Source organism: Meles meles, chromosome 20, assembly GCF_922984935.1.
Source record: "Meles meles chromosome 20, mMelMel3.1 paternal haplotype, whole genome shotgun sequence".
Lineage (NCBI taxonomy): Eukaryota > Metazoa > Chordata > Mammalia > Carnivora > Mustelidae > Meles > Meles meles.
The window spans coordinates 32,154,703-32,178,881 of NC_060085.1; the positions used below are offsets into that span (position 1 = coordinate 32,154,703).

Sequence of the window (24,179 nt, forward strand, 5' to 3'; positions counted from 1 at the left end):
TTGAATTAGAATAATACTTTGGGATTTGCAAAACGTCCACTGGTTCCTGAAGTTGTCTCTCAGGGAAAACCACCGTCCCGTTGCTTTTGACAAGGCTTTCCCACATACAGCTACATTTCTTTGCATCTGTCATAGGTGGATGGCCTCATAGAGACAGTGACAGATAAATCCATGAAGTTATTGGCCCAAAGACATGCTGAGCTTCAACAGTGTGAATTTCTAGGGGACGAAATTCTTCAGTCTTCAAAGCAATTCCAGAGGATGTCCAAGAGAACCATGAGGAAGTATAAATTGAAAAATGTATGTTTCCCATGTACTTGCTGCTGCTTCTGATTCTGTTCCTGGCTGCGTAAGAGTTATCTCTAGAGGAGTTCTTATCTTTTGGTACATAATCCTGAATAAATCTCTAGTGAATTATCAGTTGGGGAGATGGAAATTTCTTAGAATATTCTGCCCAACAGTCCTTAAAAAAAAAAAAAAATCCTTTTTTGAACAACTGATTTTTAATTTTGAGTTCATGTTAGCAAATTTTTGCTTCATAATTCTTATTAATATTGGAAAACAGAAACATTTATCAGGGCATAGCAATTCTGCGGAAATTTCTCCCAGGATTTGCCAGATGAAATTAGAGGAAGCATTTAACGGTATTATGACACTTGTAATATGACTACTACTGAGTTAAATTTAAACTTTCATACTTAAAGATAAGAATTCTTACTAAAATCACAAAAAATGTAACATTGTTTAAGGTATGATTCATGCAAAGTGTCATGTTTTCGAATTAAAAGAAATGGATATGGATGGAAGCTAACAAGTACGGAACATTAAATTCACTACTTAAGAAAATTACATTCAGCCTTAGCTTAATTTTTAAGATCATGAAATCGTTTATGCAAGACTGACCATCTTAATAGACTATTTTTCTGAGACAATTTTTCCTTGTCAATATGTTTTTTCTACTGAAAATGACTCCTAAAAAATGAAACAGTTAAGAAGAAACCATATCAACAAAACATTTAACAACCACATTGCTTAAGCATTACATTGAGAGATCTAGAAGGCAATGCATGATTGATTTACTTTGCATCTTGTAATTACTTCTTATACCATTGACTGTTAGATCAGGCAACCTCTTGCCAAATGAGGTCACACCACAGACACTTTGTACACAATTTCACAAGTTCAAAACCCTCATGAAGCCTATTTACGAATTCCATTTTCAAAGATGGTTAACGATGTCCAGACTGACTCATTTTTTCACATACATTCTAGAAATGCCGCTTTCTCACAATCCTCAATTTATTTTATAAAAACTACTTAGAAAACTAATGAGAACAAACATGAAAACATTTTATTAAACATTTTTGGATATTGCTTCCTACCTTTTAAGAATAAAAAACACATTTCAATAAAAACAAATCTATAGTGAAGTTTTCCCCTTCATATAAAGAAATAGGAATGAACTGTGCATTAATATTTAAAAGCAAAGTAGTTTACTGCCAAAACTTTAAATATCTGAAGAGCACAACAAATTCTAAATGCACTAGGAGCATGTTGTTACTTCTGCATTCTTGGGAAGGGTGAACCATTAGCCTGTCTATGGCTTAGGATCTGTTTCCATGGTGCTTTCTTGAGCTTCTTCTACCTCTGAGAGCTTTTCATCATCTGTAATTGAGAAGAACCGTAAAACTTTAATTTGTTTAAAGTATATGTTTAATGAATACATGATAACATTTTTATCCTTTATGAGCCAATATGTCTAAAACAAAGATGGCAAAATGGCAGCCTATGACTGTCATTGGCCAACACAGTGTTTGGTTTTAAAAGTGCTGTTTTGGTTGCTGGTGTTTATTAGTTAAGTCAAATGTAAAATTTATGTGATAGAACACATTAAAAAAAAATCTAGGTTTTAGGTTTTTCATAAAAACAATAAGGAGGTCAGATAACATAGACATTTCCAACTGGCAAAGTCAATACAAAGAGCAAGTCTCCCGTTTCCCAAAGCACCTTCCATTTACCGACTATGCAAATGTGCCTATGCACTATTACTCCACTCACTGACCACTGCCTGCCTGGATCCCGAATTGTTACTTTATAGCCATAAACTGTAATAAACCAAGAAGAATTCCAAATCTATCATCCTTAAATTTCTCTTAATGTGAACCACTGGACATGTATTTTAAATCATATATGCAGAAACTTGAAGAGCTTGAGTACTTCTAACATCATCCAACTGTACTCCTGTTCTGAAACTGAAGGTCTACTCTCTCAACAAGATCTGTGTTTTAGAAGGCAGGCCCCTGGATCACTTAAAAGTCTTTATAAACATTCATTCTGTGACAACTTCTACTTACTTTCTAGCGTTTGCTGAAGTTCATGGATGGTGCTAAGTAGAACGTGAAACTGTTTCCGCCTCAATTCCAGCTGTGTTAACAAGAAAAAAATTAATACACATTGATCTATACACATATACATATCATAGAGACCAATGTATGTGTACAGATACCTTATCTTCAACACTTTCTTTAATATGTGAAAGATGCTCTAGTTCCTTTCCCAGAGACTCGAGTTCCCTGAAGACAATAAGACAGTGTTATAGTTTGCTAACTGGGGGAACAGAAGTCACAATTAATACCTAACTTTTTAGTTACTAAAAAGGATTTTAAAAATTAAAAAAAAAAAAGGATAAGTTATTACACTCCATTATGATGAAACTTTGAAGCTAGGGATGATGTCTTTTTAAATTCTAAGTATATACTCTTCTTTATTAAAATCAAATTTCTAGAAGTTTTAAAACCTAAGAACACACATGATAGAATATCACACCAAAAGAACTGATAACTTTTAACATTTTATCATACTTATTTGACGAAAAAAAAAGGTCTTTCCTCTTTTTTTTCTTCCCCCCATTGGTAAAAGAAATGAAACATTTCAGATTAACTTGAAATCCTCTTAGAACCTTATTGGCTATCCTCTATCCCAGACCATTTTTCTTCCTTTATTCCTTACTCGGGCAATCACTTCACCACTCCAATCCTTTTTCATTCACATATTTATCTCTCTAAACAATATACAGTACTAGTATGTAATGGGGGGGTTAACTTTTATAAATGTTATTATTCTGTATGTGTTACAGAAACTTAGGAATAACTTGAAATTCATTGTGTCTTCTATTCTTCTTTTCACTGATTATATTTTTAAGATCTAAGGTTTTTTTTTAAAGATTTCAATTAATTTATTTAAGAGACAGAGAGAGAGCGCACTAGCACAAGCTGGGGGAGGCAGACACAGAAGCAGACTCTCCATGGAGCAGGGAGCCCAATGCGGGATTTGAAATCCTAGGACCCTGGGATCATGACCTGAGCCGAAGGCAGATGCTTAACAGACTGAGCTACCCAGGTGCCCCTGAGATCTGAGTTTAACAAGCATATATCTAAAAAAAAAAAAGTGTGTATCTAGTTTGTTCTTTTAAATTGCTCACTTAGTATTGTACTATATATATTGTCTACCATACTTTATCTATTTTCATTTGCGATATATACATATTCATTTATTTTAGAACTACAGACAGTAAGATCAGAGGAAGGAAAAACTCAATCAACTGGTAGTAGAATATGTAATTTGGAAGATCTGATCCCTCCTTCTGAAACATATTATGTATTCCCATAAAAATGGAATGCATAGGCTACTTTGTAAACATTGTAATTTTATAAAGATTAGCTCCTTTCAAAGTAAACTCTAAACTTACTTTAATGTCTCATGCCGGTCTGGATGGTGCTGGATCACTTTAGCCAAAGCATCATATTCTGAAAAATACAAAATATTTACCAAATTGAGGTTTTCTTTTGAAAACCTCCTAATCACTTTCTCAGTGCATAAAGATGAAAACACTGAAGGATGGAAAGAGTACTGCCAATGTCACTTGGTTCAACATGATTTCAAAACTGTTCCAAATAGGGCCTTTTGCTCCCACTCTGTTTTTCTATTTATCTATCCCTGGGCAGGATATAAGAGGCTAGCATAGCAAAGTGAATTGAAGCCATTTATTGATCATTAAGTGGACTGATTATGAAAAGGATCTTATTCACTATCTGCCCAGCAAAGAGAAGATCAGCGAGGTCAATATATCCTACCATTTGCTGCAGATCTTAACAATGGCAAATTACACTTCTCATTCTCATTCTAAAGGTAAAGATTTCAGAAATTTAAAAACAATTTAAAATTCAGAAATGATAAAATTTCTTTTTTCTCTTCCACTGAGGTCTCCAAATTTCCCTGTTATTTCCCATTAACCTTGAACTCATGAATGGCAGCATTCATTTAAAAGCCTCAACCAACTGAGAAAAACACTATGAAACCTTTTAAAATGATTTTAGAGTCGATACTAATTATTAAATAAGTTGGTATATCCTTCTGCAAATTGGCCACTGAACTTGACCACATGTATTTTTGAACGAGTTCAAAACCAATTTTTTAAAATAAGGAATTGAACATCTTAATTGGCTCATTAAAAAGTAAAGTTCATTGTTTTGAAAATCAGCATTTTGATTCAATTAAAGTGTGACTTTTAATAAAAAATTTTTTGATCACAAAATAATACATGTCCACTGCAAGGAAAAAAAAACAAAACAAAACACCAAGCCATAAAAGTCCACAGACCCAAAATACCCATTAACATTTTCTATTTCCTTCTTGTTTTTCGTATATAGGTCACAGTTGTGATTATGCATTATATTTTTAATCTTCCTTTCTTTCAAATTACATTATAGAAGGAACAATGCCCCAGCCATTGAAGCAATTTTGAAATAGTTTTTATGGACTGCAATGAGGACATAACCTAATTAAAAAACAAAACAGGGGTGCCTGGGTGGCTCAGTCAGTTAAGCACCTGCCTTCAGCTCAGGTCATAATCTGTCCTTCTCTTCAACACGTTCTTTAATATGTGAAAGATGCTCTAGTTCCTTTCCCAGAGACTCGAGTTCCCTGAAGATAACGAGGGAGCCCCATGTCAGGCTCCCTGATCAGCAGGAAGCCTGCTTCTCCCTCTCCTTCTCCCTCTGCTGCTCTCCCTGGCTTGTGCTCTTTGCTGTCAAATAAATGAATAAAATCTTAAAAACAAATAAACAAAACCAAAAGAGATCAGGATGAAGCTAAACTTTAAATGTTCGCTTGATTTGTACTTAAAAACTCACTGGGCTTAAATTCTTTTCTTTTTCCTGGAAAGTAACTCCATGAAACAAACAAATAACAAACAAAACCTTACGTCTAGTGTACTTGTATGAATTGTCTTTGCTGATTAACTGTAACATTACTTAGGCAAAGGGGTCTGAAGACAGTAAGAAAAAAAGAATACTTAAGAAATATTTGGATAATCAATATAATCCAGCAAAAAAAAAAAATGTTTTTCAGCATAGCCTTCCTTCTCCACTATTTTAAAGAATAATATAGTTTTAAAGAATTAAGTTTAGCTTTTTCTTTTTTAATTCAGATTGAATCTTGCTGAAGATTTTATCCACGCAACATTAAAAACTGTATGAAAAAAGTACTCAGTAATAAAGTATTTGCACCCTAAATCCCGCAAAACCCTTACCTTGGCGATTTTTTCGTATTCGCTTTGCTTGAAGAATTTGCTTTTTGCACTCAGCAATTTTTTCATGTGCTCCAGCAATGCTACATTCTACGTGAAAGGGATTTTTTAAAGACAGTTGCAACAACATGCATCATCTTCATCCATTTTCAATTTTAAAATGTGTTTTTAAATTAAGTTCCATTGCTAATAGATGCTGGTGTTTAAAAAACAGCTCCAATCCAAAGTACCATAATCATATCAGAATACATTTTTGGAGCTAACATTTACCACATTCTATCTAGTAATATTGCCATTGTTATTATTTTACTACTAATCAAAGAAAAATGCTAGTAGATATTACTTCCTTTACACCATAAAAAATTAAAATTTTACAGAGAAACATAGTTTTAAATTTACCTATTTCTTTGTAAATTTTTTCATAATTTTCCATTTCTCTGAGATTCATATCATATACCAGCAAAGTTTTGCCCATTGAAAATTCACATTGGGACAGTGTGCTCAGCATACGTTGGTACTGGCTGTATCTGGTGGAAAAGAGAGAAACAGACTAAAGATTTTTGTGAAATACCAAAGTTGAACTATTATATATTACAGTGCAGGCAGAACTACCAAGTTCTGAGAGAATCATTTGCTTTATTTAAAATAATTTAGAATATCTTTCTTTTATGTTTAATTTTTCTTAATGGGAGTACTTGAATTTATAAACTGCTTTAGTTACAAGTGCAAAGATGGGACTGCTGTTCTTATCAATATAAACTTAATTCAACTACTTGTTTGAATTCTGTTTAAAATACTTTTTAAAAATGTCTTAATCCAGGGGTGCCTGGGTGGCTCAGTTGGTTAAGCATCTGCCTTTGGCTCAGGTCTCAGGGCCCTGAGATCCAGCCCCATGGGGGCTCTCTGCTCAGTGGGGAGTTTGCTCTCCCTCCCCCTCTCTCTCAAATAAGTAAAATCTTTTAAAAAGTGTTTTAATCAAGATGGTTTTTTATCTTCACAATTTTATTTTCACAAATTTTTCACTCTTTACAATGATTTATGTGAAAAGCTAATTCAAATGAGGGAAATTTTTCTAAGGCAAAAAAGTTAATATATATAAACCCCTGCAGTATATAAAAACTTTTTTTTTTTTTTAATTTATTTTTTTTTTATTTGACAGAGAGAGATCACAAGTAGACAGAGAGGCAGGCAGAGAGAGAGGGAAGCAGGCTCGCCGCTGAGCAGAGAGCCCGACGCGGGACTCGATCCCAGGACCCTGAGATCATGACCTGAGCCGAAGGCAGCGGCTTAACCCACTGAGCCACCCAGGCGCCCCAAAACTTTTTATTAGCTTATTTAAGAACGAGAAAATTGGGGCACCGAGCTGACTGACTCAGTCGGTAGCACAGGTGACTCCTGATCTCAGGGTCCTGAGTTCAAGCCCCACTGGGCCTAGAGCTTACTGAAAAAAAGGGTTGCTGGAGGGGAGGGGGGTGGAGGACTGGGGTAACTGGGTGACAGACATCGGGGAGGGTATGTGTTGTAATGAGAACTGGGTGTTACATAACACTGATGAATCACAGACCTGTACCACTGAAACAAATAATATATCTCATGTTAATTAACTGAATTTAAACTAAAAAAGAAAAAGTTGTGCTATAAAGAGTGACTCAAATATTTTATGTAAAAAAAAAAATGAAAAAAGCAAAAGAGAAAATTCCATTTAGGTATTTTGTCTAACTAAATGCCAAAAGTGACCAAATGAATGAGCCAGAATTTAATCCTTATTTCTTAACCACTACACCTTCTGCGCATTTGCATAAACACAAAGCAGGCTTCTGAAGAGAAATAAGGGCCAGCAAAATCTACACTGGATTAACCCAGAGTTGCCTCCACTGGACAACCAAAGGAGAGTGAAAAGCTGAACTACTGTTCAAGGCTGTATACACGGTCTAAACTCTGATTAGGACACTGGTGTAGCAACAAGTCAGATGAAATACCCCTCTTCCTGGGACCCGGAGTTGCACCACTTAATGAAACTTTTCACCAGCAGATTGATTCTCCGGTCATCTCCAGCGCCGTCTCCATCAATCAGGAGACGCTTCCGTATGACTTCGTCTGGAGGGAAGAACAACACCGTGAATGAAAACGATGGTCTGGCTCTTGCTGACTTTTAGGGACAAATAACCAATATCACGAATTACTCATTCATCCAAAAGAACACCATTGGGACGCAAATATACTTCAAGCCATTAAATGGTACACTTAAAATGGTTAGGATGGCGAATTTTACGTTATGCAGGTTTTACTATAATTTATGTATATATTTTTATGTCACTATAAAGACAGTTACTGAGTATCTACTATATGCAAGCAGTGTACTAGAGGCTGGGGTTATCAATGCGCTCATGGAACTGGAATTCTAATGCTGGGGTACTGAACAGAAATCGTTTTCAGGTATCACCAAGGACATAAGCCCATAGTTCTTGGAGAACTTTATTTTGGAAAAACCTGTTCACACAGAAGGCAGGCTGAAGTGTTCCTGTCTCTGACTGGGGTGAGGTAGTGGTGAAAGGCACAGAAAGGAAAGATTTGAAAGATGTAGTGGCAGATTGGGTGACAAGAACGAGAGAGAGGTCAGAGAAATGGGAATGGATTTGTCAAAAAAAGGTGTAATTTAGTTATTACATCTGTAATGTTTCTTTCCCCATGAAGACTTTTTTTTTTTTTTTTTTAAACAAGTCTGTCTCACTTTTGCTTCAAGGGAAAGAAAAAGAAAATGGAATCAGCGAGCATGGCAGATAATAATGATGAGTGGTAAGTGGGGCTCCAATCGGCCCGTCTGGCAGTGTTCTTGCTGGACAAAATAATGCTGGATCATGACAAGAGAAAGGCAGACTGAAACCCAATAAAACATAATTTTTTAAAAAAGGTTTATTTATTTGAGAGGGAGAGAGCTCGCATGTGTGGGGGAAAGGAGAGAATCCCTAAGCAGACTCTCCCTGAGCATTGAGCTGGAACAAGTCCAGGATCCCACAGTCCATGAGATCATGACCCGAGCTAAAAGCAAGAGTTGGAGGCTTAACCAACTCAGCGACCCAGGTACCCCAAACATAATTTCCATTGATCAGATTGGCAAAGATCAAAATACCTGATAAAAGTCCTGGTGAGGATACGGAGAAACTGCACTTACATACACTGATGGCATGCAGACTGGTAGGCTCTTTCTGGGGCAAATGGGCTATCACAAACAAGATTTCCAAGGCACATTATCTTTTCAACCCCAGAACTCCAATTCTAGGAACTGATCCCATAGATAACCACGAGCATCCATCCACAAAGATAAATGCAGAGATGTTCTTAGTGCTGTTCGTAGTAGAAAGATTGCAAATCTAAGCATGTACCAGTAAGAGACTGGTTAGATTATCCAAACTTCATATAATGAACTATGACGAAGCCAACAGTGTGGCTGTATATACTGATGGCAGGAAATCTCCTTTGGTCCAGGAAGTGAAATGGAAACAAAACATGTGCAAAGAACCACACTCTTTGCTGTCATCTGTGTAGAAGAGGGAGAGGCTTTGCGTGTTTCCATGTGCCCATGCGTGCACACACATGTATGTGCGTATTCAGAGAATATCTCTGGAAAGAACACAAGAAACTGGTTATAGTAGTTTCTCCTGGTGATAGGGACTACAGAGAGGATGAGAAAAAACTGAATTTTCTATGTAGTTTCACAGAACTGTTTGTTTTTCACCATGTGCGTGCATTATTTTTTTTTTAAATAATTTTTTAAGAAGATTTTAAAAAATCTTTTAAAGGCAGAGATAGAGAGAGAGGAGGAAGCAGGCTCCCCACTGAGCAGAGAGTCCGATGCCAGGCTTGATCCCAGGACCCTGGGATCATGACCTGAGCCGAAGGCAGAGGCTTTAACCCACTGAGCCACTCAGGCGCCCCTAAAAAATAATTCTTTAAGTGTAGTTAATTCTTGGAGAGCCTGCACAATGAAACAACAGTGAAATCTTTAAACAAGAGTTCCTGTGTGTAGGCAGAAGTATTTCTGAGCGCAGGTGCAGCGGAGATAAACTTTGGAAGGCAGGTGGCTGCAGTTTTAAAATCTGTTCTGCGACATCAGAGGAACATTTTTAGAATTGGATTTTGAATTTTTATTTTTTATTACAAACATGCTTTAACGTTGTTAAAAGTAAACATCCAGCAGTGAGCAGTCTGATGTTTGATGCTGCTCAATTCCTTTCTTTTGTTCAGTTTCTCTTTTCTTATCTCTGCTCTCTCAACCTGCCCAACAAATCCCATCTTCCTCCCAAATACCTGGGCATCTTACTTTCTTGAGGACCAGAGATGTAAGGGAATAGAAAATCGGGAAATGAGTACCCGAAGGGGGAAACTATTATCACAGCTGGTTTTTCAAGAGATTTTTAAGGTTTGGTGACAAAAAAAAAGTTTCAAGCACATTTGGTGATCATTCCAGCTGTAGAGTTAAGATCTGTGTACTTTTATATATGTAATACCCCAATTAAAGTTTTTGAAAAAATGTTAGAACAGTGTACAGGCCAAATAAACTTGGGAAAAGGTTCATGAGGGCCAGTCCTGGGTCTCATTCATTTTGTTTCCTTCCCAACCTCTCACATGTGTCTTTACACTTCTTTTTTTTTTTTTTAATTTAATTTATTTACTTGACAGACAGAGATCACAAGTAAGCAGAGAGGCAGGCAGAGAGAGAGAGAGAGAGAGAGAGAGAGAGAGAGGAGGAAGCACCCTGGTGTCTTTACACTTCTGATGTGCAATAAATATTTTTAAATTGGCTTGTGGTATCTGCCTGGAGCCATCTGCCCTCCGAAGAGTTTTGTCTATAAAATACTACCAAGGACCAGCAGGCAACTACCTTATTTTCAGGCCCGAAGCAGAGATTTCTCTTCTTGTACAAAACCATAAATACTTGGGCGCCTGGGTGGCTCAGTGGATTAAGCCGCTGCCTTCGGCTCAGGTCATGATCTCAGGGTCCTGGGATCGAGTCCCGCATCAGGCTCTCTGCTCAGCAGGGAGCCTGCTTCCCTCTCTCTCTCTGCCTGCCTCTCTGTCTACTTGTGATCTCTGTCAAATAAATAAATAAAATCTTTAAAAAAAAAAAAAAACATAAATACTTGATCAATGAGCAGATGTGTCCATAGGGTACCAGAGCATTTCTGAGGATGTGAGATGAAGACCTGAGCTCTTCCACTCTAGGTGGAGAAATAACGTGCACGTGAACACATGCACAAGAGGCGGGGGCTGTTAAGTGAATGACATGGACATGCACCAGAAGAGATTAGGACAGCTTCCTTTGGCTTGGGGGAACTGGGGGAAATGGATTTTGGGCTGCTCTTTTCAGACTTAAAAAATCATCAGTCAGTGGGGTGCCTGGATGGCTCGGTCAGCTAAGTGACCTCTTGGTTTTCTGCTCAGGTCATGATCTCAGGGTCCTGTGATCAAGCCCCATGTCAGGCTCCATACTCAGCAGAGTCTTCTTGCCCTTCTCTCTCTGCTCCCCACCCTGCCTGCGTTCTCTCATTATCTCTCATATAAAGAAAATCTTTGGGGTTCCCGAGGGGTGCAGTTGATTAAGCATCTGCCTTTGGCTCAGGTCATGATTCCCAAGTCCGGGGACTGAGCCCTGCATCGGGCTCCCTGCTCAGTGGGGAGTCTGCTTTTCCTTCTCCCCCTGCTTGTGCTCTCTCTTGCTCACTCTCTCTCAAATAAATAAAAATAAAATAAATAAAATCTTTTAAAAAATCACCAATCAAGAAAGCTAAAAGGTACTTTAACAATATCTACCTAAACTTCAAATAACATAGACCCTTCAGCCCAATAATCCTAAATAAACTCGTACATATGTAATATGACTATGTCCATTGGCAGGGAGCTAGATAAATTTTGGCACAAAAATATGATGGAATACTATGAAGCCATAAAAAAAAAACCAACCAACAACCAAAGAATGAGGAAATGTTTATGTGCTGATACAGAGATCACTTAAGATAACGTAACAAGGGGTTGCCTGGGTGGCTCAGTGGGTTAAAGCCTCTGCCTTCTGCTCAGGTCATGATCCCAGGGTCCTGGGATTGAGCCCCGCATCGGGCTCTCTGCTCAGCGGGGAGCCTGCTTCCCTCTCTCTCTCTCTGCCTGCCTCTCTGCCTACTTGTGATCTCTGTCTGTCAAATAAATAAAAAAACAAAATCTTAAAAAAAAAATAACTTGACAAAAGAGCAAGGTGAGGAACAGTAATGTATAGCATGTTTCCTTTCACACATCAATGGTGGAGAAATGAGAATATATGCTTATATTCATACAAATACCCTGGAATGATATACAAGAAACTAACTAAAAGGGGTTACCAAGGGAGAGGGGCAATGTAAGTGGGATAGAAGATGGGGAAATATCTTTTTACATTATTTGATTTTTGAACCATATGAGCACTCAAAATCTGTTAGTTGTGGTTCATAAAAGAAAGCTATGATTATGGTGAAATTATCACAGGTGTTTGCATATGTCCAGATGCATCAAACTGTACACATTAAATATCCAGTTCTTTGTATAAAATTATCCCTCAATAAAGCTACCTAAAAAATACAAAAAATGACGGGTCCCTGGCTGGCTCAGTTGGTAGAACATGCAACTCTTGATCCTGGGGTTGTGTGTTAGAGCCCCACGTTGAGTGTAAAGATTACTTAAAAAAGTAAAATTTTTGGGGTGTCTGGCTGGCACAGTCAGTTGAGCATCTGAATCTTGATTTTGGCTCAGGTCATGATCTCAGGGTCATGAGATTAAGCCCTACACGGGGCTCTATGCTCATACTGAGGACTCTACTTAAGACTCTCTCTCCCTTTGCCACCCTCTGCCAAATAAATAAATCTTAAAAAAAAAAAAAAAAGACCAACTTTAAATATTTTAAAAGGGCAAAAAATTAAAAAGCAAGCTGAAGTCCCTTCCCTGTCCACCCCAGGCAGGGAGAAAGCTGTGAGCTCTAGCAGAGGAGGGAATGAAAGGCTAGACGATGTATGAGCACATTAGAACCTTAGCAGAGGAGGGAATGAAAGGCTAGATGATGTATGAACACATTAGAACCTTAGGGAGGCTGGACAAATATTGGAACCCAAGGACAGAAAGATGGAGGTCAGAATGTGGGAGTCTGCACTAGTGAATGCCATACTAGTGGACTTTGCTGGTAGGCAACTGGGAGTTGCTAGTGGTTCAGGACCAAGACTTTCTAGGAGTATAAAGCTGAGGGCAGTGTACATAATGGACTGTAACTAGGAAAAGCCCAAAGGCAGGGAAGCTATTAGGAGGCTACCAAAAAACATGCAGTAGGAGCTAAAACAGCATGAAAATTAGAGATTAGAATTTTAAGTCCTGGGACAATTTAGGACTGAACAGAGACTTGGCTAGGAAAAGGCAGGAACCAAAGCCAAGGTGCTACATGTAGGAGTGTGGCAGGTCCAATTCTGGTGGCACCATGGATTCCCTGTCCCAGGACCTTCTCCCAGTTCAGCCTAGTTCCCTCTAATGGCATTTCTTCATAGCAAAACCCCTGGGCCAAAGGAAAAAACTGGGGCCAAAATTCTGATTAGTTCACAGAGGCTTTATTTGAGGGCGTTTGTGTGTGGGACCAAGTTTCACTTCATCTGTAAAATGGGAATAAAACTTCATTTGTAAAATGGGAATAAGATATGCACTTGGAAGGAAAGCTGTGAAACTATGGAAATGAAATCATGCAAAGGAGCACAGTGCCTTTTCATGGTGAGAACAGCAACAAAAAAAGTTACCCGTATCTTAATGTTAATTTAATCCACAATTTGTATCATCCTAAAAAGTCTTAAAAAGTGAGTGAACACTATGAAAGGTGTATTTATAGATATATACAGATACGTCTATATCTATGGACACAACTGTATAACCATATAAGTAAATATTATGCATTCAGAGTTTTGCCTAGTTATGATCTCTCCCAAATTTGCTCTTTTCTTAAGCTTCATATTGTAAGGTCACAGTATCTCTAGCTTAAACTGCATAGACAGCTGCGGCCTAGAAAATACTCTGGGAATAAAAATCCCCAAAGTAACATAAATAAAAATACACAGCACTGCTCAAACAGCAACAAAGTAAGACAAAAAGGAAAGAGGCCAGTTTGAAAACAGCTTATTCTTTCTAAATCCAGGCAGGCTGTTGATGGTCTCTAACACTGATGACGAGTATTATTATTTTTAATGGTACCTCATCAGTTAGTGGTAGACTGAACACACCTAAAACCTTTGTTTACTATACACAGTAACTTCATAAATTATCATCATGCCTGAAGCTCTCTATAAGCAACTTAAATGCTAATAGTATTAACTCTGGCAGATCTTGGCCCACCTTTTATAAGATGGGTTAGAAACTATTTTAATGATGTTATCGGTATCATTGCTTAGTTGCCATGATTGCTTTCCTTACTGACTATAAGATCAATGCCATCTGGAAAAGCTTTTAAAGATTTTACGTATTTAATTGTGAGAGACAGAGAGAGAGCAAGCAAGCACACACTAGAGCACAAGCAGGGGGAACAGCAGGAGAGGGAAAAGCAGACTCCCCGCTGAGCAAGGAGCCTGATGTGGGACTCCCTCTCAGAACCCTGGATCAAGACTTGAGCCAAAGATAGACGCTTAACCAACTGAGCCATCCAGGCACCCCCGAAAAGCTTTTAACCCCAAATATCTAACATCTGCCCCAAGACTGGTGCTTTTCCACCTGAGTGTAGGTTTGCAGAAAGACTTCCTACTGGATTCAGTTATATGTTGTGCTATAATTATATCTACAAAATGTCTGCCATTCAGAATCACTTTAAAATCAGTTATGACACATATATGCTGATAAGCAAAGATTTACCTGTCATTTTCAACCCCTCTTTGTCTTATATGCGGACCTATACCTACATCTAGAAAAAAACATGTAATTGCTTAAGACACTAAATAAGCCCCAAAAAGACCAAGGGGTTAGATTTTTAATACCTCATTTTCCATAACCAGAGAGGCAGGAAGAAATGACTGCTTCACAGTCACTAGACCCATTCTTCTCCAAGCCTTGAGTCACAGGACACTGCCATTTTAGCTGTGTTCTCATTTTATCACAGAAAGGACAATCTCTCATAAGCCCAGACTTTCAAAACCCATGTTATTCCCTCACAGTAGCTCTTAAAACCTTGATTACAAAACAAGTTTTCAGAACATCTTGGAGCAAATATTTCAAAAGCAAAACATTTGGAAGATAATGGTGGCCCAACTTTCAAGACACTTATTTCTTTAGGGATAGGTCAAGGCTTGACAACCAGTATCAAGAGTGTCACTGTTAATGTCACTTCCTCTTAGGACTAATCTACCCTTAGGTGTGCCTCTCTAAACTGCTGGACCTCACAGCACAGAAATCTCACCTGCTTTTAGGAAAGAGCAATCCTGGGCCACCTGGGTGGCTCAGTGGGTTAAGCCTCTGCCTTCAGCTCAGGTCATGATCTCAGGCTCCTGGGATCCAGTGCCCCATCAGGCTCTCTGCTCAGCAGGGAGCCTGCTTCCCCCCACCCCCACTGCCTCTCTGCCTACTTGTGATCTCTCTCTTTCTGTCAAATAAATAAATAAATAAAATCTTAAAAAAAAACAAAAAAGGAAAGAGCAATCCTGCGACCTACCAGTGAAGACTAGCGTTTCCTTTCTAAAAGCACTTTAGCAAGGAATTCTATAGGCACAGAAATGCACCATTGGTTTCTTCTTCGTGTTCCTAAACACTCTAGATCCAAACCGAAAACCACGAGAAGGGACAATTTATTAAACACTTTGGGACAGGGTGACTTTGAAACAGCTGGCTCCTAGAGCAATGTAGCAATATGTACCAAAATTAAAAATACATGTAGTCTTTGACCTGTCTCCTATTATTCTCACAGGTGTGTGAAGACATCTATACAAATATCTCCATTGGAATACTACCTGTAAGAGTAAGAAACTGAAAATAACTAAATGTTTAGATGCTAGAGAATTAATTGTTTTAAAGATTTTGTCTATTAGAGAGAGAGAGAGAGCACGCGTGCAGGAGCCAGAGTGTGCACACAATGGGGCAGGGGCATAAGGAGGGGGAGAAACAGACTCCCCGCTGAGCAGGGAGCCTGATGTGGGGCTCAATCTCAGGACCCTAAGATCATGACCTGAGCCAAAGGCAGACGCCTAACTGAGCCACCCAGGCGGTCCAAGAATTAATTTTAAAAATGCAATACTACACAGTGATACAAAAGCATAAGTAGGAGGAGCTCCAAGGTATGATTATAGAAGTATATCACAGAAGAGTGTGTAAATGTTTGCGTTAAATTTTAAAGTAGATATAGATAGTGGCCAACCAACTGACATGTATGTAATGCCTGTAATACTCTAAGGATGTTTTTTACATATAAAAAACTTTTATTTGTATATATGTATATGCAAATGTATATATGTAAATACACACATATATAAATGCATTTACACTTAAATCTGCACAACAGCCCTGTAAAGTAGATATTACTACCTCTATTTTACCAGTGAAGGAACTGAAAGTTAGCTGCTCAAATTAAATGTCACTGGAAGTATGGAGTAGAGCTTAGATTCAAACTCACAAGTCTGGCACGAGAGAATAGGCTTTCACCCTTTACAGGTACTTAAAAAATCATTCTGAAAAGGCACACCAAAAACAGTTTACAGTGATTACCTCTGGGGAAGAGGGACTAGCCATGGAAAGTGAGAGGGGAGGGTTTTCACACTGTCACTTGGTGTGTTTTTTTCTTGAATTGTCTGACATGCATTACTTTTCTTTTTAAAAATACTAATAGTGATTATCTGGGGACTTAGCTTATTGGTCACTTTGAGGTATTTTTCTTCATTTCTTCTGCACTATAAGTTCCATTCAGTGTTCTTTAATGAATCCATGATGTGTTAACAAGAAACAAGAAAACTGGCTTGACTTGACCTACAACAGGAGGAGACTAGGGCCATGTAAAAACCGTGAGCATGCAGATTCCTTTCAGATTTATCACTGGATGGCCACTGCTCTTGGGTCATTAAGCTGAATTACTTATGCCTCATTGTTTTAGGTTACTTATGGTAAAATAACACGTAGCCCCTCCTTTCAAGAAGCTTAAAGTCACTAAAACAATTTTGAAGGCCAACAATATTAAGAAGTTACAAAGAGGCAGTGGAAGGAACAGTAAATAAGATGGTTTGCTTTCTCCATTTAAAATTTTGATCTCTCGAGAGATACTTAGGGCTAGTCTAAATACATTACTAATGTCAAAGTCGATTAGTTAAACAAAAATTAAAGCAAAATTTTTTTTTAAAAAGCAAAAAAAAAGGTATTGAGGTCCTTTTGTTTTTCTCTCGATTTACTTAAGTGTTTTAGAGTGTGGTGCTAAAAAAGTCAAGGTTGAAACTTCAATTTTGCTTTTTAAAACCATTTATCTTGGCTAAAGAAACAGTATTTAAAAGGTGCACTGCATCAGTAACCCCTGTGCTGGGATCAGAGCTGAGGGAACACAGTGGTTAAATCCGCTGGCATTAGTGGGGGGGGAAAAAACCAAACAAACTCTGTGACCACAAAGGTCCGATTAACATTGGATCAGCAACTGAAATAGGAATCCCAGCAGCAGCAGGCCCTTAAACAAGGTTTACCCACTCCTATTTGAGGACCATACATTCTGTTTGTTCCTTTTACACTGGAGAGTGTCCTGGTTTGGACAAGAGATTAAATAGACAATTTTGAAGTGCTTTATCTACATTATCACACTTCACCCTTGAAGAAATCCTAGAAGTTTGTGTTATTACCTTCATTTTACAGATGAGTAGTATCCGCTGCCATAGGAAAATATCCACAATCACATTATTAGAAAGTCATAGCACAGTTCCATTATTCTGTCATATTGGTCACTGGCATATTAAAACCCATTATTTTAAGTTTTTTTTTTTTTAAGATTTTATTTATTTATTTGACAGAGAGAGATCACAAGTAGATAGAGAAGCAGGCAGAGAGAGAGAGAGAGAGAGAGAGAGGGAAGCAAGCTCCCTGCTGAGCAGAGAGCCCGATGCGGGACTTGATCCCAGGACCCTGAGATCATGACCTGAGCCGAAGGCAGCGGCTTAACCCACTGAGCCACCCAGGCGCCCTATTTTAAGTTTTAATGGCATATATCCAAACATTATATTTCTAATTAAAAAACAAAAACATATATACAGTAGAATATTACTCAGCCATAACAAAGGAAATCTTGCCATTTGCAAAACCATGGATGGACCCTGAGAGTATTATGCTAAATGAAACAAGTCAGACAGGGAAAAACAAATACCATACAATTTCACTCACATGTGGCATCTAAAAAACAGATGAACAAACAAACAAACAAACAAACAAACAAAAAAACCCCATACAGAGAACAGATTAGTGGTTATTAGAGGGACAGGGCCATTGCAGGGTAGGCGAAATAAGGGAAGTGGGTCAATTCTATGGTGATGGATAACTAGGCTTATCATGACAATCACTTTGTAGTGCATACAAATATCAAATTATGTTGTACACCTGAAACTAATGATATATACTAATTTTACCTCAACTAAAAAAAAAAAAAAATACGGTCAAAACCAACCAGCTCTATTCAATGGAATGTACGGCCACACCCTACTCCCTGCCATCTCCTTCTCACCCCACATCTGTGCTCTGGCACATCCATGTACGTACACAGTACCTAATGTTCTCTGTACTGCAAAAAGTGCTTCTGGATGGCTCAGTTGGTTAAGTGTCTCACTCTTGATTTCGGCTCAGGTCATGATCTCATGAGATTAAGCCCTGTGTTGGCTCACCATTGGGGACGGAGCCTGCTTAAGATTCTCCTTCTCTTTCTCAGAAAAAAAAGTGCCTCTGAAATGCTTCCTATCAGGGTACTAACACTGTTTAACACCCTTTAAATTAACACATACAAAATACAAACTGTGAACATAGTTTAAGTTAACAGTGACAACATCTAAACTGTTTTTCAGGGGTGCCTGGGTGACTCAGATGGTTAAGCATCTTCCTTGGGCTCAGGTCATGATCTCCAGATCCTGACACTGAGCCCCAGGTCAGGCTCCCAGCTCAGCGGGGAGTCTGCCTCTGCCTCTCCCCCTGCTTGTGCTCTCTCTCAAATGAATAAGTAAAATCTTTAAAACAGAACAAAACAAAAATCCAAACTGTTTTCAGTTACCCAATATGCTGGAGTCACAACAGGGGAGGAGAGAAACTGGCTTTGCCGAGAACTAGCTATGTGACACTCACTTCCTAGGACCTCTATTTTGCCATCTATGAAATGGTAGTGTTGGTGGTAATATCTATAGTTCTGTATCCATGGAAACTATATCATGTCTCTCTCCTTCCCTCTGAGCAGAGCAGTTCCTCACATGCACCGAAATGTTCTTGTACAGGGTGCAGGGAATAAAGACCTTCTCCTCTACGAGCTCCCTGTCTGAATGGACAGGCAAACCCATAGGGAAGGATTATGTGAGGGCACAGCATCTTGCCAGGCACCTCAAATTTGTAACAGGGCATTAGCTGTCCTTTAAGCTCCAGAGACAAGTACTGGTACTTCAAGAACTTTTCAGGGTGGCTGAGCTATTCAGGCCACTCCTGTCTTCTTTGCTGCCATCATCCTAATCCAAACCCACCCTTCTTGCTGTCCTCTCTGCTTCCATTCTTGCCTTCCTAGAATCCATTCTCTACACAGCAACCCAGAATGATCACAAAGTACTAACTTTTCTGTTTAAAATCCTCTAATCATATTTGTAAGTCCCCACAGAAGACAATCCAATCTCCTTTCCCTGGCTTAGGTAGCTCTGGGCAAGCTCCTGTTTACTTCTCTGACCACCTTGGTTTGACACCCCTCCAGACGCACCTGGATACCAACCCTTATCTTATTCCTTGAATTTATTCCTTATCTTCTTCGAAGGGCAGAGCTTATTTTCGCCTCAGGCCTTTGCACTAGTTGCAACCTGTTCTGAATCCTTTCCTTAAGTCTATGGTAGGGGTTGACGCCTTCAGGCCTTACTCTAAGGGTCACTTTCCAGAGAAGTCTATCTGACTTTTGGCAGCCCTCCCCCATTATGGTCTTTCATATCCCATCCAGTTCATTCTCAGAACTTAGGTCATTTCAGAACTTAGTTATGTTCTTTCTCAGAAACTATCTTATTACTTATTTGATTGCACACCATTGCTTCTGTCCCCCAAGCAGAAGTCGGGGCTTCCTTCGTAGTTTACTGCTGTAGACAGCACCCTGAATTGGGCCCAGAAGGTATACAATATACTGCTGACCTATCATACCCACTACTCATTTCTGCTTTTTACCAAAAGCCCAGTTGAGAAAAACCATGTTTACTGTGGATTGCCTGAAAAAGTTGTACTTCATCCACTCTTCTGTGACCCAAGTATTCTTAAGACAAGTTAACAACAACAACAACAACAACAGTCTTGCTCTGAATGAAGGCAGAGCAGCAGAAGTATTCAGCTAAACCACCTACTGGCTTTAGGATGCCTTTCTAAATTGTGATTTAGCCTTCTCTGACCTAGTCAGGGATGTGCTAGGAAACAGCCCTATGATCAACAGTGCTGATAAGAGGTTAAGGATATGACACTAGCTTTTCTTTATGGGGACCCTAGAGACAACTTCATCTCTAGTGTTTTAATCACAAAGAACTGCTTGTACTGTGTATCTAACATTGCCTTCTCTCCTGTACACAACAGCACACAGAGGACTAGGTCCTGCCCCTTGGTATGAACTATGAGAGAACCAAGAGTCACTTCTGGCTGCCTAATGCACCAGATTTTACCCACTGCATTTTGAGGATCACCCCACTTCTAATGTCCTCGTTTTCCTTCCTTTCAATGCTCTTTTTGCCCTGTTTTCTCATGCATTTATTTTTTATGGTTTCACATTATGGTGAGCTGCCTTAAATATTTTCTGGAATGTGTCATTTAAGTAAATTAAGTATTAAGTGCTACAACAGTAATATGCATAAAATAACATGGCTAATAGGTGAAAGATCAACTGTTTCTAGAAATGAGATGAATATTTGAGGTGAGTCTTGAAGAAATAGCAGTTACCAGCCAGGAAAGGTCAATCTGTGCAAATACAGAGATGAAGAAGGCACAGCCCTAATCAAAGGAAAGTGAAGGAGAGACGAGTAAACCAATTCTTACATTTCATAGTATCTGCTGAACATTACTGCATGTCAGACTCAATGCAAAGCACTAAAACTTTTATTGCATTTAAACCTCTAAACTGCCTTATGAGATAGATTTTATTATCCCCATTTATAAAGAATGAAACTGAGGCTCAAAGAGATTAACCTATAGAAGATCAGACAGCTTGTAAGGGGCAGAGTGGGCACTCCTGTGACCTCTAACATCCACTCACCTGCTTAAGTCCTGATATTCTACCACATTCTACTTCTCTGTATGTCCTTTTTGTCTGAGTTCCCATTATCTCTTACTGGGACTAGGGCAGCAGTAACCGAGAGACTGGATGCACAGTAATAAAGGGCAAGAACTCTGGAGCCAGACTGCCTGGTTTTCAGCTCAGGCTCTATACCTTACTAACTGCACAAACTTGGACAAGTTGCTTAACCTCCTTGTGTCCCAGTTTCATCTGTAAACTGGAGTTAATAATTAGAATACTCCTTGACACATGATGAATACTACATTTAGAGACCACTGAACTCCTCTTCCCTTCCCCTCATCATTCTTCACATAGTCCATATAGTGTGGTGGTGGTTTTTGTTTTCTTGTTTTTAACGCAATTCTGATCACACAACACCAATGTTAAAAACGGATTCCCACTGCCCTCAGAAATCTCTGGAAATATCTTTTTAAATTTTAGAAAATATTTATCAACTTTGAGTTTTTCCAACATTTGGGGGCCTTTGCACAAGTAGTTCCCCACCTGGAACACCAGTCCAAATACAACTATTTATTCCTCAAAAACGGGATGAACAGTAACTGTCTTAGGGAAGCTAATCTTTGAGAATGCATAAGCAATCTTTGTTACATGATCCCACAGTCCCCAACCTTGTACTTCCCTGCAGTAACATTTGCTACCAATACAACTAATTATCCAAGGTGTCTTTCCACCAGACTGCAACCTAAGAGGGGAGAAAAGGTCTTGCCTGTTGGTTCTGGACTGTAATCCCAAGGACTAGCCTAGACAGGATAAATGAAACTGGAATGAAGCAGAGCTATAATTTCCCATGAAGTTCCTGGACCTTTAAGAGCCTCCCACTTCATTACTTGTTATCACAAATTTAGGCCTATCCTCTTTTTCCCATTGCAGGCCCTTTAATGTGGAGATCCTGTCCATCCCCAACTTTTCAGAATCGACCTCTCCACAGGCATCTACCCTTACTGGTCACCTTCTCTTCAAATACAGCAGCCCTAGACATCCCCTTTCCTGATGTTAAAAGACTTCCTTCCTCCTTAACCTAATACTTTCTTAGGTTCTCCCTCCATCCATCTCCCCCATCCTGCCTGTCCACCTTCCTCAAGGTGGCACCCTATTTTATTTCTGCTCTCAGTCACCAGATCCTGGGTTTCTGCACACATGGGTCCACCTGCCTTAAATTATCCTCACAACGTTCCACAAACCCCATCTCTGCCTGGCGACCCTCCTCCCATTCCTGCCAACAAACCACCGTCCCCAACACATAAACACAGACAAATCTTTTATTGTCTTATCTACCCCAGGTGGCCTCATCCCTACACTGGCTCCTCCTAAACCCCCCATGCACACTGCACCTCTGATTGCCCTCCAGACACCTCACATCTATCCTTTTAAGATACTGTCCTTAACTCCCTCTTCCTACCTCCAGTCCGGGGCTAGTTCTCAGGCCTCACTGCGATCCACACCACTGTCTGGGGGCCCTTCCCCACCTGTCCAGAAGAGTCCTCCAGGCGTCACCCTGTGTACGCTGACACCCTTAGCACCCGCGTCTTGGGACCTCTCCCTTCGTCCGGGCCTGGCCCAAAACTTCCACCCCATCCCTAAAGTTCCCACACGCTCCAGCCCACCCTCCAGACCTCGGACCACCGGGGTAGGGTCTCCACCTCTTCCTCCCCTTCGCCACTCCTCGGACCCCATATTCTCACCCAGTGTTCCCTCATCACAAACGCGAATGGCCTGGACCCCTTCCCGGTACCACCCGCCCACGCACCGCTGCCACCGTTCCCGCCCCCCCCCCCCGCACGTGTGCTCCCAGCCCCCCGACCATCCTCCCAGCACACCCTCCGCAAGCCTGGCGCGGCCTCCGAAGAGCGGGTCGAGAGCCCGAGGGGCTCCCAGGGGGAGCAGGGGTCCGGCGAGAGGCCCGAAGGACCCGCGGAGAAGCGTCCGGGAAAGGCCGGCTCCCCGCGGGGTCCGATCGCAGAGGCCGAGGGGCTCCCGGAAGCGGCCTGGGAGGCCGGGGGGCTCGGAGGAGGCCGGGGCGGCCGAGGGGCTCGGGGAAACGGGCCCGGGTGGCGGCGAGCGGACCTCACCGTCAGTCACGGCTCCCATGGCGTGCGCGGCGGCGGCGGCGGCGGCGGCGCAAGCTGAGGCGGCGGTTGGCGGCGGCGGCGGAGGTCAAACTCCCACAATGCAGCCGGGTAAACAGCCATGGAGGAGGAGGCGGCGGCGCCTGCGGCCGCCCGCTCCGACGCCTGAGCCGCGCTGCGCCGCCGCCGCCGCCGCGGAATCAGCGCTCCCCGCGCTCTCCGCGCTCCCCACACTGCCCGGGGGCGGCCTCGGCCGGCGCGTGTGGGGGGCGAGGCCAGCGGGCGGCGGCGGCCCAGGCTGCAGCCCGGGCCCCCGCCGCCCCCCCTGCCGCCCCCGCCCGGCCCACGCCCAGAGGCCGCCCCGGAGGCCGCCGCCAGCCGCCAGGTGAGCTCGCCCGGCCGCCGCCGGGGTTGCGGGGGCTGCGGGCCGCCCGGCTCTGCGTCCCCCGCGCCTTCCCGGGGAAGGGGACCGTGGTCCCGGTCGCCGCATCCCAGCTGGCTCAACTCGGGGTGGGCTCATTCCGCGGGGTTGGCTGGGGGGAGATTGGGGAGGACGGCGGGGACGCCCGGACCGGCTGGCCCGGGAGGCGCTCAGGACTAAGGGCACTGAGGGGGCGCGGTGCTAGGGTCCCTGCGAAGTTGGCGCCCACGCGCACCCGGGCGGGTCTCGAACGCCCCCACTTGCGCCGGGCGCGGTCTGCGAGCCTCAAAGGCCCCGGGTTCCAGGTCGCGCGGTTCCGGCCCTTGGGGCCGCCCCCTTCCCTCCCTGGCTCTGGCGGGTGCTCGGCGAGGGGGACGAGAAACTTGGAGACCTCCCTCAGGAGTTGTCGGAGCGACCTGAGAGCGCGGTGCCCGCCGACCCTCCGGGACGCCGGGAGCCCGTCGGTGATCTGGATGGGGTGTTTTATTTTTTCTCTTTGATTAAAAAAAAAAAAATGGCTATGTGATTGTCCCCATCTTAAGGGGAAGTTGAAAGTGAAGGCGGGGGGGGGGGGGGGGTTGGTGCTGAAGGAGTAACGTTGCCCTG

General features: G+C 41.3%; 3 protein-coding genes across 3 annotated transcripts in view; 2 read left to right on the forward strand and 1 right to left on the reverse strand.

Annotated features, from left to right (window-relative positions):
- Nucleotides 1–580, forward strand: part of C20H3orf49 (chromosome 20 C3orf49 homolog) — a 12,849-nt gene extending 12,269 nt beyond the window's left edge. Inside the window, exon 5 of the mRNA XM_045991246.1 lies at nucleotides 136–580. Coding sequence (XP_045847202.1) covers nucleotides 136–333 — 198 coding nt within the window. The 3' untranslated portion in view covers nucleotides 334–580. The remainder of the gene's footprint in view (nucleotides 1–135) is intronic.
- Nucleotides 549–23,458, reverse strand: THOC7 (THO complex 7). The gene is made up of 9 exons (XM_045991249.1): nucleotides 23,351–23,458; nucleotides 23,156–23,194; nucleotides 7,567–7,684; nucleotides 5,987–6,114; nucleotides 5,591–5,677; nucleotides 3,749–3,806; nucleotides 2,507–2,573; nucleotides 2,355–2,424; nucleotides 549–1,665 (listed from the first exon to the last, which is right to left on the reverse strand). Exons 2-9 carry the CDS (start codon nucleotides 23,172–23,174, stop codon nucleotides 1,598–1,600), a joined length of 615 nt encoding a protein of 204 aa, XP_045847205.1. The 5' UTR covers nucleotides 23,175–23,194; nucleotides 23,351–23,458; the 3' UTR covers nucleotides 549–1,597.
- Nucleotides 23,459–23,489: 31 nt separating this feature from the next.
- ATXN7 (ataxin 7) overlaps nucleotides 23,490–24,179 on the forward strand; it is a 138,066-nt gene continuing 137,376 nt past the window's right edge. The window contains exon 1 of the mRNA XM_045991241.1: nucleotides 23,490–23,537. The gene's annotated coding sequence lies outside the window, so the exon portion shown is untranslated. The remainder of the gene's footprint in view (nucleotides 23,538–24,179) is intronic.

Bases quoted from the DNA above. Each gene is read 5' to 3' on its own strand.
- THOC7 (XM_045991249.1), bottom strand. The intron at 2,574-3,748 runs GTAAGTTTAGAG...TATTGTCTTCAG, and splicing joins GACCGGCATGAGACATTAAA to GGAACTCGAGTCTCTGGGAA. The intron at 1,666-2,354 runs GTAAGTAGAAGT...TCTCAATTACAG, and splicing joins ACTTCAGCAAACGCTAGAAA to ATGATGAAAAGCTCTCAGAG.